Source organism: Onthophagus taurus, chromosome 1, assembly GCF_036711975.1.
Source record: "Onthophagus taurus isolate NC chromosome 1, IU_Otau_3.0, whole genome shotgun sequence".
Taxonomy (NCBI): Eukaryota; Metazoa; Arthropoda; class Insecta; order Coleoptera; family Scarabaeidae; genus Onthophagus; species Onthophagus taurus.
The window spans coordinates 38,154,622-38,170,857 of record NC_091966.1 but is presented as its reverse complement, the minus strand read 5'-3'; the positions used below and the strand labels follow the sequence as shown (position 1 = coordinate 38,170,857).

The 16,236-nt window shown below is 35.6% G+C and overlaps 1 protein-coding gene and 1 long non-coding RNA gene across 2 annotated transcripts; one reads left to right on the top strand and one right to left on the bottom strand.

Annotated features, from left to right (window-relative positions):
* Positions 1-4,918: 4,918 nt before the first annotated feature.
* Positions 4,919-7,123, bottom strand: LOC111428861 (uncharacterized). Its single transcript, XR_011642349.1, has 2 exons — positions 5,618-7,123; positions 4,919-5,560 (listed from the first exon to the last, which is right to left on the bottom strand). It is a non-coding gene; the product is annotated as an uncharacterized lncRNA (long non-coding RNA).
* Positions 7,124-11,781: 4,658 nt separating this feature from the next.
* On the top strand, positions 11,782-13,200 carry LOC111428862 (uncharacterized). Its single transcript, XM_023064560.2, has 3 exons — positions 11,782-12,501; positions 12,842-12,964; positions 13,016-13,200. The coding sequence occupies exons 1-3, from the start codon at positions 12,054-12,056 to the stop codon at positions 13,144-13,146; spliced, it is 702 nt and encodes a 233-aa protein (XP_022920328.1). The 5' UTR covers positions 11,782-12,053; the 3' UTR covers positions 13,147-13,200.
* Positions 13,201-16,236: the final 3,036 nt, after the last annotated feature.

Genomic DNA, 16,236 nt, shown 5'->3' with positions numbered 1-16,236 from the left:
AAATTTGAATTTGGTTTTTGAAGCCTTTCTAAAAGTCAAAATTAAAAAAGGATCTAAAAAGAATACTAAAGAATGCTGGGAAAGGTAAGTTTTGCTTATCAAGGTCATTGGGTAAGATTAATTTTGTTTACAAACATCAATCAACTCGGAAAAGAATGTTGAGTAAGGTTAGTTTTGTTTACCAAGGTCAATGACCTCCAGGTAAAAAGTGTTGGGTAAGATTAATTTTTTTTACAAACGCCAATCACGTCGGGAGAGAATTATTATTTATTTATTTAGCGTATGACATACATAAAACACACAATACAATAAATGTTACAAACATCGAATACATAAAATATGCAAATACATAAGCCAGTAGGAGGTACAACCAAAATCTAAAATTTTATATCCAATTCGGCTAACCATTCCAGAGCTGCGGGTTTAGCATCAAAGAAGTCCCTCACAACGTAAGAATAAGATCTAATAGGGTACTCTTCCACAATGTGCTGGATAGATTGGTTTGAAGCTCCGTAGTCAAACTGAGACCACAGAATAACCATAAACGACATTGACGTCCATTCATTTGATGTTGGCGGCACCCAAGGTTTGTATATTAAAGGTTGCCTAAGTTCCTATGCTGCAATACTTTGATTTTAGTTTGTGGGCAAGGGGCAAGAGCAGGAGTGTTTCGTGACGTAAGCGATCACGGATTGCGCACGCAACCTCATGGCCATGTGGTGCTCCATGCATTTGTTTAGTTTGAATTGCTTGGCGGTATTATTTTCCACATGTGACGTGATGCGCAGTATGGTTGCGTACGAACCTAGACAACCTTTTATATATAAACCTTGGGTGGCACCTCGTTTAGTGACCTCGATTTTAAATCCGCCATCTTATCGTGAGTTACCAAAGGCAGTGCCTTTAAGGCACAGAATAACCAGAAAAGACACTGGCGATATCCCGCCAAATCTTTACCACCAATAACAGCAATACCTTGCTTCCTCGCAGCAATTTGGTGTCAGATTTGAAAGAATACCGCCAGTGTCACTTCTAGTTATTCTGTGCTGAGACTATGGCCATAAGGAAGCCATAGTGGAAGATATCACCACAGACTCCACGTCTCGTACGAACTCTGTTGAGACCTTTCCATAGGTGGTGGGAATCTTCAAATCCCCATAGGTGGTGCTCTGGGGTTCCAGTCATTTCTCCTATTTAGAGTTGCAAGATTTAATTGAGGATGTTTGGAGCTGCGACGATTCATATCAAGATAAGGTAAGTCCTCATGAACTGGCAAATGTCGGCAAATCTCACCCTGGACAACCTTGTAAGACAACTCTCAGCTGAAAAATTTCAGTGTCTGCTCTTATGCAGACGATCTAGCCGTTTTGGTTCACGGGAAGTTCGAAAACATCCTATGTGACCGAATGCAGGCTGAACTGAGAATAATCGAACCCTGGTGTCGAGACCATTTTCTGTCGGTAAACCCGAAAAAACAGAGATGGTCCTCTTCACAAGGAAAAGAATACTGGGTACCCTTAGAGCGCCCTGGCTTTGCAAAGTTTCCTTGCGCTTTGCCAATGAAGTGAAGTATCTGGGGTTAACCCTGGATAAAACGCTGACTTGGAGACCGCACATCGAAGGTAAGATAAATAAGGCACGCATTGCGTTCGCTCAGTGCAGAATGGTGCAGAAGGGCCGTTGGGACCTCCTGGGGTTTAACATCCAAAAGTGATACGTTCAATGTTAACTTACAGCGCCGTAAACTGGTGGCCAAGAATTAGAAATAAAACGATTATTTTGCAACTGCAAAAATTATAACGTCTAGCTCTCTACGTTACAGGCTCAATGATAACCACACCAACAGCAGCAATGGAGAATGTACTGTGCCTTCCTCCTCTCAATTATCACGTTGAGGAGGCAGTAATAGCAACAATGATCCGGCTGCGAGCGGCTAACGATAAATGGCTTTATAAATATGGAAAATCGACTAGCCAGCTATGGGCGGAGGCATGTAGCAAACAGCCGCTCCTGAATGGCAGGGTAGATACGATTCCAAAGCGTTTTATCTTCGAACGACCGTATGAAATAAAGGTTGGAGAACAACCCATGCCTGACGAAACTGTCCTCCAATTATGGGTGGATGGAACTCGTAGGGAAACTGGCAAAAAAATTCTAATATATTCTGATTGTATCGCTGTTCATCCTCGTTGTTTGAGGAGTGCCATAACAACCTTTGTGAGGCAGCCGCTAGCAATGAGATTACGATCTGCTGGACAAAGGGTCATTCGGGAAATAAGCTTCATGACATGGTGGCCAAACTGGCAAGGAAAGCTGTAGGCAAACCTCCGGGATCACCAGAATCATTCCTCGCCCCAACAATAAGGTCTTTAATAGAGCTTCAAAAAGAGGAAACACGTAAAAAGTTTCTAACTTACTGGGTCAGGACACCAGGATGTCGCCTAGCCAAGGATGCTCTGATGTACCCTGACCCTAAACGAACAGATTTATTTATGAGGCTATCCAGGAAGAACCTACGTTTGGTCATAGGTCTAATCGCTGGCATCTACAGAAGCACTTACTGAACATGGGAATAAGTGACAACGACATCTGCAGAGGATGCGGCGAGGAGGAGGAATCGGCGGAACACCTTCTATGCGACTGCCTGGCCCTCCAAACATTAAGGTTATCCATTTTTGGAGATATCCAGATTCGCATGAGTGGAATCAGCTGGAAGGACCCTAATGCTGACCAAAAGAGGGAAGTAAGTACAAGGGATCTGCTGAAGTGAAAGTGCTGCGGGCGGTGCAGTCTGCCTTCCCGCGAATCCAGAATCTAGAACCGGCAGTACTGGGTTTTCAGTTATTTTCTTGAATTTTTTGAGAAGAGCATTCTTTCTTCGCAGGTTTGGCAGGACAATATTGCTTAGCGTTGGGAGTCAGTGAAGTGGAGTGGATTTTACGGACTCTGTTGAGACCTTTCCATAGGTGGTAGGGAAGTCCAAATGCTGCTTTGGGGTTGCAATTGTTTTCCCACTAAAATATCGAGAGTGTCGGAATCTAAGAAGATTCATATCAAGATAAGGTAGGTCCTCATGAATCGGCAGCAGTGGGTGGTTGTCAGTTATTTTCTTGAACTGTTTTAGGGGAGCATTCTTTCTTCGCAGGTTTGGCAGAGCGATATTGCTTAGCGTTGGGAATCAGTGGATTTAAGACATCCTGATATTGTTCTCATCAGGGTAGAACATCGCAACGTGGTTGCTGTAGCACCCCATGTAGAGACGCAGAGTTTTTGTATGATGTTATTGCGAGTTCGGATTTTCGCAGATGTCGCAACGGTACTTATGTTATTAAAACTGATCTGGAGTCTCTGTCGTATAGCATGGTGTCAATAAGTTTATAATGGTCTGGCATGGCACGATTCATATGAGTTTATAGAGCAGCTCCTCTTTCAGACCAATTATATTTAATAAGGTTGGTGTCCTTACTTTAATGTAACACTCATTGCTGTTGATGTGGATCAAGATTTATTTGAAGGATTTTTGATTTTATGAAAAAATATTCTCCTAAAATTTAAATGTTTTCAGTACGTTTGAGTTCAAAGAAATTTTGGACCCCTGGGCTTCAATGATAATCTCCCAATTTAGTTTGAGGAGCACGATTCCAGTAGCGACGTATGACGTTTATGAGATTTTTCGATAAAAATGATATGGAATGATATACAGAGTGTTAAATAATTATCATGTCCGACGTTATCATTGCAAGTATGCAACCAACATCACAGTGGAATACGCATCATACGCAAATCGAGTATTGCAATACCAATACTGTGATATTGGTTGCATACTTACAATGATGACGTCGAGTACGATAATTAATTAACATTCTGTTCATTAAGTGGCATTACTGTGGCATACTGTTCAGTGGGAAATTAAAATTTCTAGTTAGAAGAAAATTTTATTAAGAAAAGTTGTTACTGAATTAATTCTGAACAAATATTGTCACAAATTTTTTTTAATTTACTCAATGATTAATGGCATAACCTCTATATACTTATACACAGCCTCAATTAATACTAAATTAATTACTAAATTTCCATGACTTGTTTAATTTTAAAATCCGCCATCTATAAGGCGATAGCCACAGCTTTAAATACCTTACACATTAACACAATAACTATTAAGTTATTGCATTTCTAATAACATGCATTGCATTTTAAATTTTTAACCAATAATAACCCCGTCTCTATTTATTTTGCTAAATTAATATCAAAATATAGTTCGAAATGTAGAATTCTCTTTAAATATTTGGAACTCAGCGCCATCTACCTTTCAATAGAAGAGGTAATTCAAATAGTAGACAACTCAGTTTAGTTAAGAAAGTTGATTGTAGTCCCCTTTATAGATGGCACATCAATACCAATTTTTTAATAAATTTTAATAAGAATACTTTGAAATCAAAGATTTCTTTGTAAGATTTGATTTATGATTGATTTATTAATTAATTATAACTAAATAATTAAAAAAAAAAAAAAACTGATTATTTAATTTTATTTGTCTGTTAATTAGTTTCAAAAATTAAATAAAAAGTTCTAATAATGAACGTGGGATTTACAAATAGAGATAGAACCAGAACCGGGATGGTATTTTCTGTCACGTTTTGTTGCCGCTTATTGTTCACAAGCGACTGTTTGGCGCCAGACATACCTGACTGTCGCGCACTTAGCATAGCAATTAGCTCCTTGAAATCACCGTCTCCGTCTGGTCGGCAGATTTAAATTAAGACCGTACGGGCGTCGAGCAATCCGTTACGCCCAAATTACACTTCGGAATTCATTCATGATCTCCTCCCGACTCCATTCCGTTTCGATCTCTCTTTCGCGGAATGAATTACGCAAGCACACAGACCGATTGCTATTTTCATTCTGAACGACACCTCAATCAGTTGTATATATAGTTTATTAAAAATACTCTACACACAAATTGTAAAAATAAAAAATAGTTAATTATAAAAATATTTTCAAAGCTTAATTTTTGTTATTGGTTCTGTTGGTTTAAGTTCTTCATCATCGTCAATATTATCGACATCATTACTGTCTTCTATCTCACCTTTGTTGGCTTTTCTACCCTTTTTGAGTGCTGTTACTTTTTGTACCAAAGCATCCGTTGTTCTTGGGCCGGTGTAAGTCTCGGGTACAGGATTCTTCGGATGGTATATCTTCACGTTGGGTATACCTTTTATCTCGTAACGTCGCAAAAGAGTCTTGTCCTCGTCGGCGTCGACCACTCCGACTTTAACATGAGATCCTTTCAGGATAGTAGCGGCCTTTTCGAAACTCGGCGCAAATTCTTGACAATAAGGACAGTAAGGCGAGTAAAATTGAACCACCCACGTATCCGCACCACCCGTCACCAATCTATCAAAATTATCCACATTCAAGTGGACCACATCCGCCTTTTCGTAAAGTCCATAAACAGAGTTAAATAGAAATAACAAACAAACTAAAGCGAACATTTCTATCGATAGAATTATGCAGTTTGGTTGATGAAAGAATGTCAAATAATTGTGACGTAAAAAAACGTCTAAAAAAGGATTGTTTTAAAAAAAGAACAAGATCTTTATTACCACGCAAACATTACCCGTGTATCATTATCTTCAATACGGCTCGGTTTCATCGAGGATGTGAGCCCATTTGCATACCGAAATTGGACGGAGGCGACGCCGGATAAGGATGTCGAAGGTAGTAGAATTCGCAAGCGAAGAAACAATTATCGGATTCCGCCCTTATACGGTCGAAATGCCCCCGAATAAATCACGTTCGATTAAGATAATTGCTGCGTTTATCTTTTCTGGATCACGCAATAGGACGAAGAGGTTCACCGCCGTCACACTCCGATGGACAAGAAACTTGTATCTCTCTTGGTGGAGACTGTCGCGGCGTGACTTTTATACATAATATCATCAACTGTGCATGGTAATTAAGACGTCTCGATAATTCATTTTATGTATTGACCGTTTTATTCCATTTAAAATAATGGACTATTTTGTATTTCAAAAATAGGAAAATGTAAGATATTATTAAAAACTTTAATATCTCATCTATATAAAGTAAATCTAATCTAATTGTATTTCGTAAGTAGAAAAGGATATAATTAAGTCGCAAATCAGATATAGGTAAAGTACAGTTTTCCGGTCATTGATTGGAATGAATTATATATTAAATGTATTATTTATTAAATATTCTTTTATTTTCATAACAATTTCTTTCATTACTTTGTCAGCGTATGCGAAAAAATTGTACAGAGTTGTAGCGATAAGTTGAGGATTTTCTGAAACTTATTTCAAAGTTTCGTACTAAACAGCTATTTAATGCCTTATTCTGGTACATACAAACACTAAAACATAAACACAAAAAGCGGCACAGTGGGGTATTTCAAAATTCAAATTTTCAACAATAACATATATCTGGTATCTGTTCAAAAATGGTCCAAAAAGATTCGATTGTAATATTCTTATAATCAAAATGGTGTTGAAATTTGATTAGATAACCAGTGGTGACATTTCCTCAACCATCTTGCTTTTGGATTTGATTTTGAAAATCAAACTCAAGCAACCAAGCCTACACTTTGGTGTATTCGTGCAACTTTTGTTTAAGATGTAACGCAAAACGTTGTTAAAGATTTTGTATTATACACTTTTTCTTCTTCCTTCTATAAAATAGGGCTCAGCTATGTCTTTTTTCATCAATTCAGAACCTCGATTGAGATGCTTTTCGGGCATGTCCAGGAGGTTTCGCTTTCTGGTTATTTTCGGTAATCTGTGTGTTGGAATTTTCCCAACGTGGTTTTTCCATTTTCTCCGTTTGCCGCGCGCCCATCTGACTATGTCCTGCAACCCACATATTTTCCTAGTCTCTTCATGTCTTGTGCGGCTTAGCAAAGAGAAGTGTGTTCTGACTTCTTCTTTCAAGTCTCTATTGCTAATGATTAGTAATGATGTATACTCCGAGATATTTCAATCGCATGACCTGATTTATGGTACAATTGTAAATTGCAAGTTTACGCCTTCTTGGTTCTTTGGTTATTGTTAGGGACTGCGTTGTTTCTACTGAGATTTTCATCTTATACGAGAGGTATCTGGAAAATAAGTACTGTTTTGAAACAAAAAAAAACATAAAAACATTATTTCAAAACAAAATTTGTTTATACATGTAAGAGCATGTCTTACTTAAACTATTTTTCTATTTAGTTGCTACCATTGTTCAGACACTTGTAGCGGAAAACCAACTTTTCTATGCCCTCTTCATGGAAAGACGCCGCCAGTGACGACAAAGTTGTCTTTAATTTTTGTTTTTTGAAGGATCCTGAGTGTTTGGATTCTGGAGTGACATCTTCTTCATCATTATATCGAGTAAAAAATATCAAAGCATTTCGATTTGTGAACATTCGTAAATATTTTTGGAACCCAACGGGAACATAATTTCCCATAATTTAATCATTTTGTGACAATCTCATGCAATACAGTGGATCAAAACGGTACTTATTTTCCGGACACGCCTCGTACTTCTTTGTTGTTTTCTTGAATTTTAACAGCATTCTCTTTTGAGGGTCTCTTGGTCGTCATAGATTAAGACAGCATTCTCTTCCAATACTCATCGTTTCTTCAATTATTTCGTACATCATCAAATTGAATAGAGCCAGGTTGAGGCTATCACCCTTCTTACAAAAATCTGAACCTGAGTACTCATCTCACTTACAAGTAGCACAATATTTTGCTGAATATGACGAAACACATAAAAGCTGTCTTGTAGAACTCATCTGAAAGCTTTCTTGTGACTTGCAGCAACATTATGGCTGAAATAAATGCAGCTTGTGGTGTAGCTATATTAATCGTTAAGTAAGTACTTCATTAACACGTTCATTGGCAAGCTGGAAATTGAAGTTTTGTGTAGTGGTCAAATTATTTCTTTGTCATAGTTTTTCCATGATCGGCCGTTTGGTGAGAACCCGCATCACGCGATATCGAGTGTCTGGTAATGAACGTGTTAAAGAAAAGCAAAAAACTGTTACTAAAAGGGTACTGTCTTGACCATGACTGAGAGCATGTAGCAAATGATTTTCAATCCCACATTAATATAGAGCAAGTTTTACTACCAGGTACTTATTTGGTATTTGAAGATAGCCCTAAACTTTTGAAAATTGAGGTTGCTTCTTCTTTACTAATTCAATTTTGGGCCTTTCCTTTTATGGCACTACAGCTTAAATTAAGTTTTTGATTATGCTAGACGACGTGGCGAAGGCAGGCCACGAGCTACAAATGCGGTGGAGGGTCGATTTTTGATGGTTCGAGCACTTAGGGAACGGTTCACTACTGCACGAAGCTTCCAAATACAACGAAGCGAGGTTCATGGCACTGCTGTTAGTCAAGATACCATAAGAAGAAGACTTCGTACTCAAAATTTACGACCTCGAGCAGCAGCTACTGGTCCCAGATTATCTGCAAACCACCGAAGAAACAGATTGGCTTTTGCAAGAAGGCACGTGGATTGGGAAATCCATTATTGGGAGCAGGTGTTATTTACGGATGACTCACGGTTTTGCCTTGTAAGTTCTGATCGTCGTCCAAGAGTGTACAGAAGGCCAAATGAAAGATATCTCACATGCAACATTCATTTTGCACCTTACATTGGCGATGGTTTTATTCTTATGCAGGATAATGCGAGGCCACATGCGGCACATATTGTTACTGAATATTGAAATTATGTTAATATTCAAGTCCTCGAGTGGCCGGCGTGTAGTCCAGACTTGAACCTAATCGAGCATTTTTGGGACATAATGGGACGGAGGATTAGAAGTCAGCATCCACCACCTAACAGCTTAGACGAGCTGCGACTAAGTCTTATTCGCGTATGGTAAGATATCCCTCAAGAAACCATCAGATCTCTAATTGAAAGTATGCCACGACGATGTCAGGCTACAATAACAGCCAGAGGTGGTAACACTAGCTACTGATAACCTAAATACGGTTCAAAAGAAGTTCTTTGTGTTCGTAACAATAATGATCATTTTACATGATTTTGCTTATTTTCAGTTTTCGTTTATTTCCTACAATTCATTTAAGTCAAATTTGTTGTTATTATCGAAGTAACGTTTGTCTATTCTTAATATGTTTTTCAAAATGTATGATAATTTTTACTTTAATTATAATAAATCGAAATATATAAGAGGTGCGTTAATTTTGCGGTTAAGTGTAGTTGTAAATAAATATTAAATTTATTAATGGACACATTCCTCAAACAAGTTTGACACCTGATGAGATGAGTATTATATCACTTTATTCAAAGCTTTATCAAAAGAATGTCAAAAGCGATTCTAGATTTTGTGGCATAACAAATCTGCTAAAAGTTTTGCCATAATTTTTTATTAATATTTCCACAAACAGTCTAATTCTACTATGCGGTAGAAGTACTAAAATACATGTTAATTAAATACTTCGGTCTTAATTTCCTTGGGCGGCAAATCATTTATGTCTGCCACGTACCGTATACATTTATTATAGCTTTGTATACCTTCATTAATAGTAATCATTTCCAGTGGTTCTGGTTGTCTTTTGAACCATTCTTTAGATTTTGGAAGTATTAGATGTTCTTCTCTCGGCTCTTGGGAAGCCTTAAATCACCTTTATTGAATGTGCATGCAGACAGTTTCAGCACAAGGACTGTTTCGGAGCCAAATTTTAAACACAATTATTAAAATTCACATTGTTAATTTGAGTATTTCTTCCCAAACAATTTTGCAAAAGATTTCAATAGATTGTAAATAACTTTGAAAGTTGTTAGTACTCCTTTATCAAAAATTGGATGGAATCTATTTTTATTCAGCTACACGTGCCTCATATTCATGCAAGAATTCTTGTGATCATCATACCAGTTTCTTTGTCAAGCCTTCATTAAACGATTACAGCTAAAATTTTCTTTGAGTACTTTTCGATTAAGGAAGCAGTACCAAGTGACATAAATCCCCGTTTAGAACGTGGTCTATAGTTAAAAGTCTCAAAATTGAAGCTGAAAACACTATAATTGAAGCCGGGACAAAAGTAACTAAAGTAAGTTACTAGTAAGTTACAAGATCTCTTGGATGTTTACTACTTCTTGTATTTACATCTTGAAGTACACACATCTACCGCTGACTTGCTCCAACATAAAGAAAAACCTGAAACTTGATCGCTTCAGCTACGATAAGTTATAACGTTGTTAACATTTTGAGTATCGATCTGAAATATATTTAGGATTTGAAGAAACTTTTGAAAGTTGTAAAATTTGTAATATCACAATCTTTAACTTCTGATATCCTCTTTATATGATACTTGCTGAACTAGCTTTCATACCAAAAAAAAACTGTATAATGATATATCCAACAAATGTTCACCCGAAACAAATTTAAATTGAATAAATTTTTTTTCTTAATTCTTATTCCAACTATATTCTTAAACAAACATATTTGAAGTTCTTTCGATTGTAGGTCGACCTGAGGAGCCATTAGTCTTGGAATTGCCACAGTTGGTTGATCCTCGGATCGTGAATGCATAACCGTACATCTGGGCCTTTATGCCGTGGATTTTTGGAGCCGGAGGACAGCGGAGTCGCGGAATGTCGGAATCTCAGGTGTGCGGCCGCTCATTGTGAAAATGCAGGTGTTCCACTCCGCTCTCATCCGCGTAGCTCTTTGCCCTCCTCTACCACCGCTTACATCGTGCGCTTGCTACCATTGCGGCCCACAAGAAGAACTTCTTCTTCTTCGCCTTTTGTTTAAAGCCTACTTTATATTTTAACACAAGACTTTAATTTCATTCTTTATTAAATTGAGTTAATCTTTATTGAGCTTTCGAAGCTTGTGGAAAATTAAATTCTTTTTAACATATTGATGTAACTTATTTATCTGACTTTCACGATCTTTTAATAATTTTAATAATTGAGGATGAACACTTATCTTGATTTGTATTTTCCTTCATCCCCCCAACGGAGATAAAATTATTGCTTTGAATTAATTATTCGATTTCCTCCTTCCATATAAGTAAATTATTTATGTCTAATCTTAATCATATCATAGATATTAATAGATATTAAGGAGAGTGTATTTACGTTTTAAAATTTTCTATGTCCTATAACTAAGGATTAAGATGAATAATTATTGTTGTGGTATCTTAACAAAAAAGTTCTTTGTTCGCAGGTGTGTCCAAATCTTAAGATGCACGTGTGCATCGTCGGCGGGTTTCTGAAAACTGGATCCCACTGGAAGAGGCTGTACGCAACAACGGCGGCAGCAACAACAGCAGCATCGGGAATCGAACGCATCGACAGATCCACATAACTCCACCGGTCTTCGTCTCCCCGCACACGTGTGCACGTGTAACTGTGTGAAAATATCGGTGCGCTCCAGGACAAACACCAACAGATGGCACTTTTGACGGCGATTACGCGATCGCTGGTCGCAAATTGGGCGTAATATTTATTACTACGACACCCGGCAACGAAAAGAAGTGACTCGATGAAAAATTACTCCAATAACGGTCCCGTTAATTAGTTGGGAATAAATTATGTAGTAAAATCAAGGAGTTTTATACTTATATTAAAACTTATCGGTGGTTTTATGCAAATGCAGCGATTTCAGATTATTCATACTTAATCCGACTTTCTACCATTATTTTCGTTAAAAAGATTATCTTGATTGTACGTTCGTTTCGTTGATTATTTCCAATGCAATTTGTTTTCATTTGCCAATTCCTGTGCAGGTGTTTGGTGTGTTTAAAAATTACGAGGCCGACCATACCACAAGGTCGTCAACCAATATGCGTAACAAAATTTACATAGAAATTTTTAACGACGGTCATATCACGGTAATTTACGACTACCTACTATTAAAATATTCATGCACATACCTCAACCATAATGAATTTTAATTAATTTATTTAACACATTCATTTAATATTATACATCTTATACAAACATCAAGATGTCTAAAAAAATTTTTTGATAGAATCCATTAAGTCACACGTCATTAAGAGAAATAATTAAAGATGAACCCAAGTGTATTAATATTATTACTTTTACTTTCTAAATGTTGTTGGTCGACCGAAGAAGACTTAAGTAGTTCGTTAAACATTTCTGAAACAACTCCACAAGCTAACGATTCTCTCCCGGAAAATAATGTAACGATTATTTTGGAAAGAGATAAAAAGGATATTCTTAAATATCGATTTATGACCACCTCCTCAACAACTCGTAGACGTGGCAAAGACGTTTTATTCACCAGAAGAGAAAGGACTAGACCAACAACGTCCACAACAGAACAAGATTATGAAACGACCATAACTGAAAAAAAAAATCTTGAAATCGTTCCGAGATTTTTGGTTACTTCTGAAGACAAAAAAACGCATAAAGAGGAATCACTTCTCCCGTACGATAACGAAGAACCTTTATTGTTTAAAACATTCAGAACGAAAACAACACCAAGTACTACTACAGGTAATTTGATCGATTTAAATGTTTTATATGTAACATTAAATTTGGAGGCGTTCGGTTATTCCTTTTGTAGTGTTTATAAACAACTTTACATTGACCCCTTTTATTCAAAGTTATGTTCCGAAGAAATCGCATCACCATTCGTCTCATAAACATAATTTAATAAGGCCACAAATCTTTAAGGATATATGGGTTAAAGAAACCCCAACAACAAAAAAGAAAGAAACCAAACAAACCGTTGTTACTACAACCGCCACCGAGAAAACAGATACTAATAATCGACATGAAAAACTAGCAAAGAACTTTTTAATTTTCTTATCAAATCGTACTGAATTCTTTACAGAGACCACTACTTCACCACAAACGACGGATTTAGCTCGGGAAAAATTCTTGAAAGACAATAACGATAGTCGTATTAAATTCAAGGTGATAGAAATAACTCATCCCCCAGGTTTTTCAAGTTCAGGTAATATTAATCAGGATGATAAATATATCAAATTTTTTATTTTATTTGCAGACGGTGATAGTAACAATCTTAGTAATATGCTCCATGTGTTGATCATTTACGTGTTATTTAAAAAAATATTAAAGCAGTTATTGGCTCTGTTTGCTATTAGAGTATTTAATAATAATCAAGAGGTTCAATGATATTTAATGTTATAAAGTTTCTAAAACGATGTTAATAAAAATTTTTTTTTGTAATTCTTTTTATTTCTTGTATGTTAAACCGTTCAAAACTTATTTGAGACATTTTCTAATTTTAATTTTGTATTACGAAATACTATGAGTTAAAAGCTTCTCCGTTAGCCAATCTATATTAATAATCGGTGTGGAATAGGGTCGCTAAGAGAAATTGCTTAGTCACTTTTTGTCACTCAAAGGCTTTATAGTGAAGCAACAAAGATGCAGGTGGAAGCTTCTTGCAGAGTCGGGCAGATATATGTTTTAAAATACTTTAACAATTTTTTTTTATTAAAATACTTTGCTTTTTGTAGCTTATTCGTACCAGCAATCAAATCACCTATTGGAATGACTTATCAATTCTGATTTATAAAGAGGATAGGTTATCTACTCGTTAGAATAATATGTCTACGAGAATTTCATAATGATTGATGGCGTAGGTGAACTTGTAACTCGTAATACGTGTATAATGAAGTTAAACAATGATTAACAAAAGATTAACGAATCAGGCTAAAAAACACATATGGGAGGAAAATTTTAAGCGGAAAGAAATTAATCTTTGGTAGGAAAGGGATCGCAGAGACGTGCCAAAATACAAAAATAGTGAGATTTCTAAAAATCAAGAGAATTAGCAAGAAAATTAAAAACATGTTGATATTACACTCAATACTAATGTATTTTATACCCCTTATCTCCAAGTAGAATACCATTTTGAAATTGTTGTTGTTCAAATCTATTCGACATGTTTCACGTACTTTTTCTTTCGGTGCACTATCATTGATGCATCGTCGGAAGTAATAGCAGAGGCGTTGCAATTTATATCATACTAATATTAAATTAACCTCGCTTGATATCCACCCGAAAATAGTTAACACATACTGCATCACCTAAATGGAGGCCTGTTTGAATAGATGTAACCAGGTCGTAGCAATTCGTAATGCAGAAGTAGCGTATATAAATCACAAGCAATTTTCTTTATTTACAAAGAAGAACCAGAATCAAAGACGGTGGTAGAAGATCTGAAGCAAAATCAGGCAAAGACCAAAACAGGAAGGAATCTAGCTTTGCTGGTTAAGCCAGTAGAAGAACAAAACTACAACGATGAAATTGGTAAATAATATTGATTGAAATCAGTAAATACATAAGAAACGGAAACTGCCTTTGGCAGCAAGATCCGTGAAGTCCTGAATGATCTGGCTAAATCACGACATTGAAGTGGAGGGCTGTTGGAATTCTTAAATTTTGAATACCTAATCATTACCAAAATCCTGATACAGAACACTCAAAAAACTTTGGAAAACCGAAACTGCAACTACTGTATTTGATGATGCGAAGTTGCAATGAGAAGGAATATTTGATGGAACAAATTATATTTAACTAAAAGTGATTTTCCGAAACAGTTTTGTTTTTTAGAAAAAACACACTCCTTGATAATTTGACAGTTTTATAATCACTCCAAGAAATTGATTTTTCACGATTCTTTAAACTAAAGCTTTGTGGCTTCAGAGGTAACCGAAGTAGAAGACGAGATGATACCATTCACTACATATACTGAGTGCCATCTAACTACTAATACTAGTGATGAAACGGATAGTGATTTTGCGAATAGCCAGATACTGGATATTCGACATCCCTTTCGGCCAGATATCCAGTTATCCCGCATATCTATCCGGCCATTATGGTTATAATTTCTGGTGCATTTCTGAAGTAATACTCTATATTGCCACAATATTGCGATATTTGAATAAAAATTAAATTAATAAGAAAGCTACAAAATGAACTTTTTTGATGCTGATTTAACTAACGAAGCAACTCAAAAAACAGGATATTTTAATTAATAATTGGCGATATTTCCAAAAGGATCCTTCAAGAAATGAATTTTATAGCGAATTTTAAAAATTATCGATGAAAATTGTAACATCGAAAATTTTATCAAAACTTCAAATATTGTTTTCTCAAAAACTAAAAGTTACTTTTCAAAACTGATTGGCCCCCTGGAAAAAGGACACTTTTATTAACACTCTGGGATATTTTCATACTCATATTCCAAGAAATGGATTTTATACGAATTTTTAAAACTTAATCGGCGAAAATTACAAAATTCAAAAAAATTGTCGGTTATTTCAAAAATTTATTTCTCAAGAACTAAAAGTGATTTCTCAAAACGGCTTTTTGGATTAAAAAGAGGATACTTCAGTTAATAATTGGTGATATTTCCACAACGATAATTCAAGAAACTAATATTATAGCGAATTTTGAAAGTTATCGATGAAAATTGCAACATCGAAAATTTTATCAAAACTTCAAATATTGTTTTTTCAAAAACTAAAAGTTATTTTTCAAAACGGGTTAGTTCATTAGAAAGAGGACACTTTTATTAACACTTTGGGAAATTTTCATACTCATTTTCCAAGAAATGGATTTTATAGGAATTTTTAAAACTTAATCGGCGAAAATTGCAAAATTCGATAAACTTGTCGATCATTTCAAAAATTTATTTCTTAAAAACCTAAAGCAATTTTTCAAAACGGCTTATTGCATTAAAAAGAGGATACTATAATTAATAATTGGTGGTATTTCCACAAGGATCCTTCAAGAAATTAATATTATAGCGAATTTTGAAAGTTATCGATGAAAATTGCAACATCGAAAATTTTATCAAAATTTCAAATATTGTTTTTTCAAAAACTAAAAGTAATTTTTCAAAACAGGTTGGTTCATTGGAAAGAGGACACTTTTATTAACACTTTGTGAAGTTTTCATAGTCCTATTCCAAGAACTGAATTTTATACGAATTGTTAAAACTTAATCGGCGAAAATTGCAAAATTCGAAAAAATTGCCGATAATTTCAAAAATTTTTTTCTCAAGAACTGCAAGTGATTTTTCAAAACGGTTTTTTGCATTAAAAAGAGGATATTTTAATTAATAGTTGGTAATATTTCCACAAGGATCCCTCAAGAAATTAATTTTATAGCGAATTGAAATCGTGAGAACTCACGATTGGCAGCAACGAATCATGATTGAATATGTCAAAACCCTTGGTGATTGTTGATTAT

Bases quoted from the DNA above. Each gene is read 5' to 3' on its own strand.
- LOC111428862 (XM_023064560.2), top strand. From the start codon at position 12,054: ATGAACCCAAGTGTATTAATATTATTACTTTTACTTTCTAAATGTTGT. The intron at 12,502-12,841 runs GTAATTTGATCG...AATTCTTTACAG, and splicing joins AACACCAAGTACTACTACAG to AGACCACTACTTCACCACAA. The intron at 12,965-13,015 runs GTAATATTAATC...TTTTATTTGCAG, and splicing joins CCCAGGTTTTTCAAGTTCAG to ACGGTGATAGTAACAATCTT.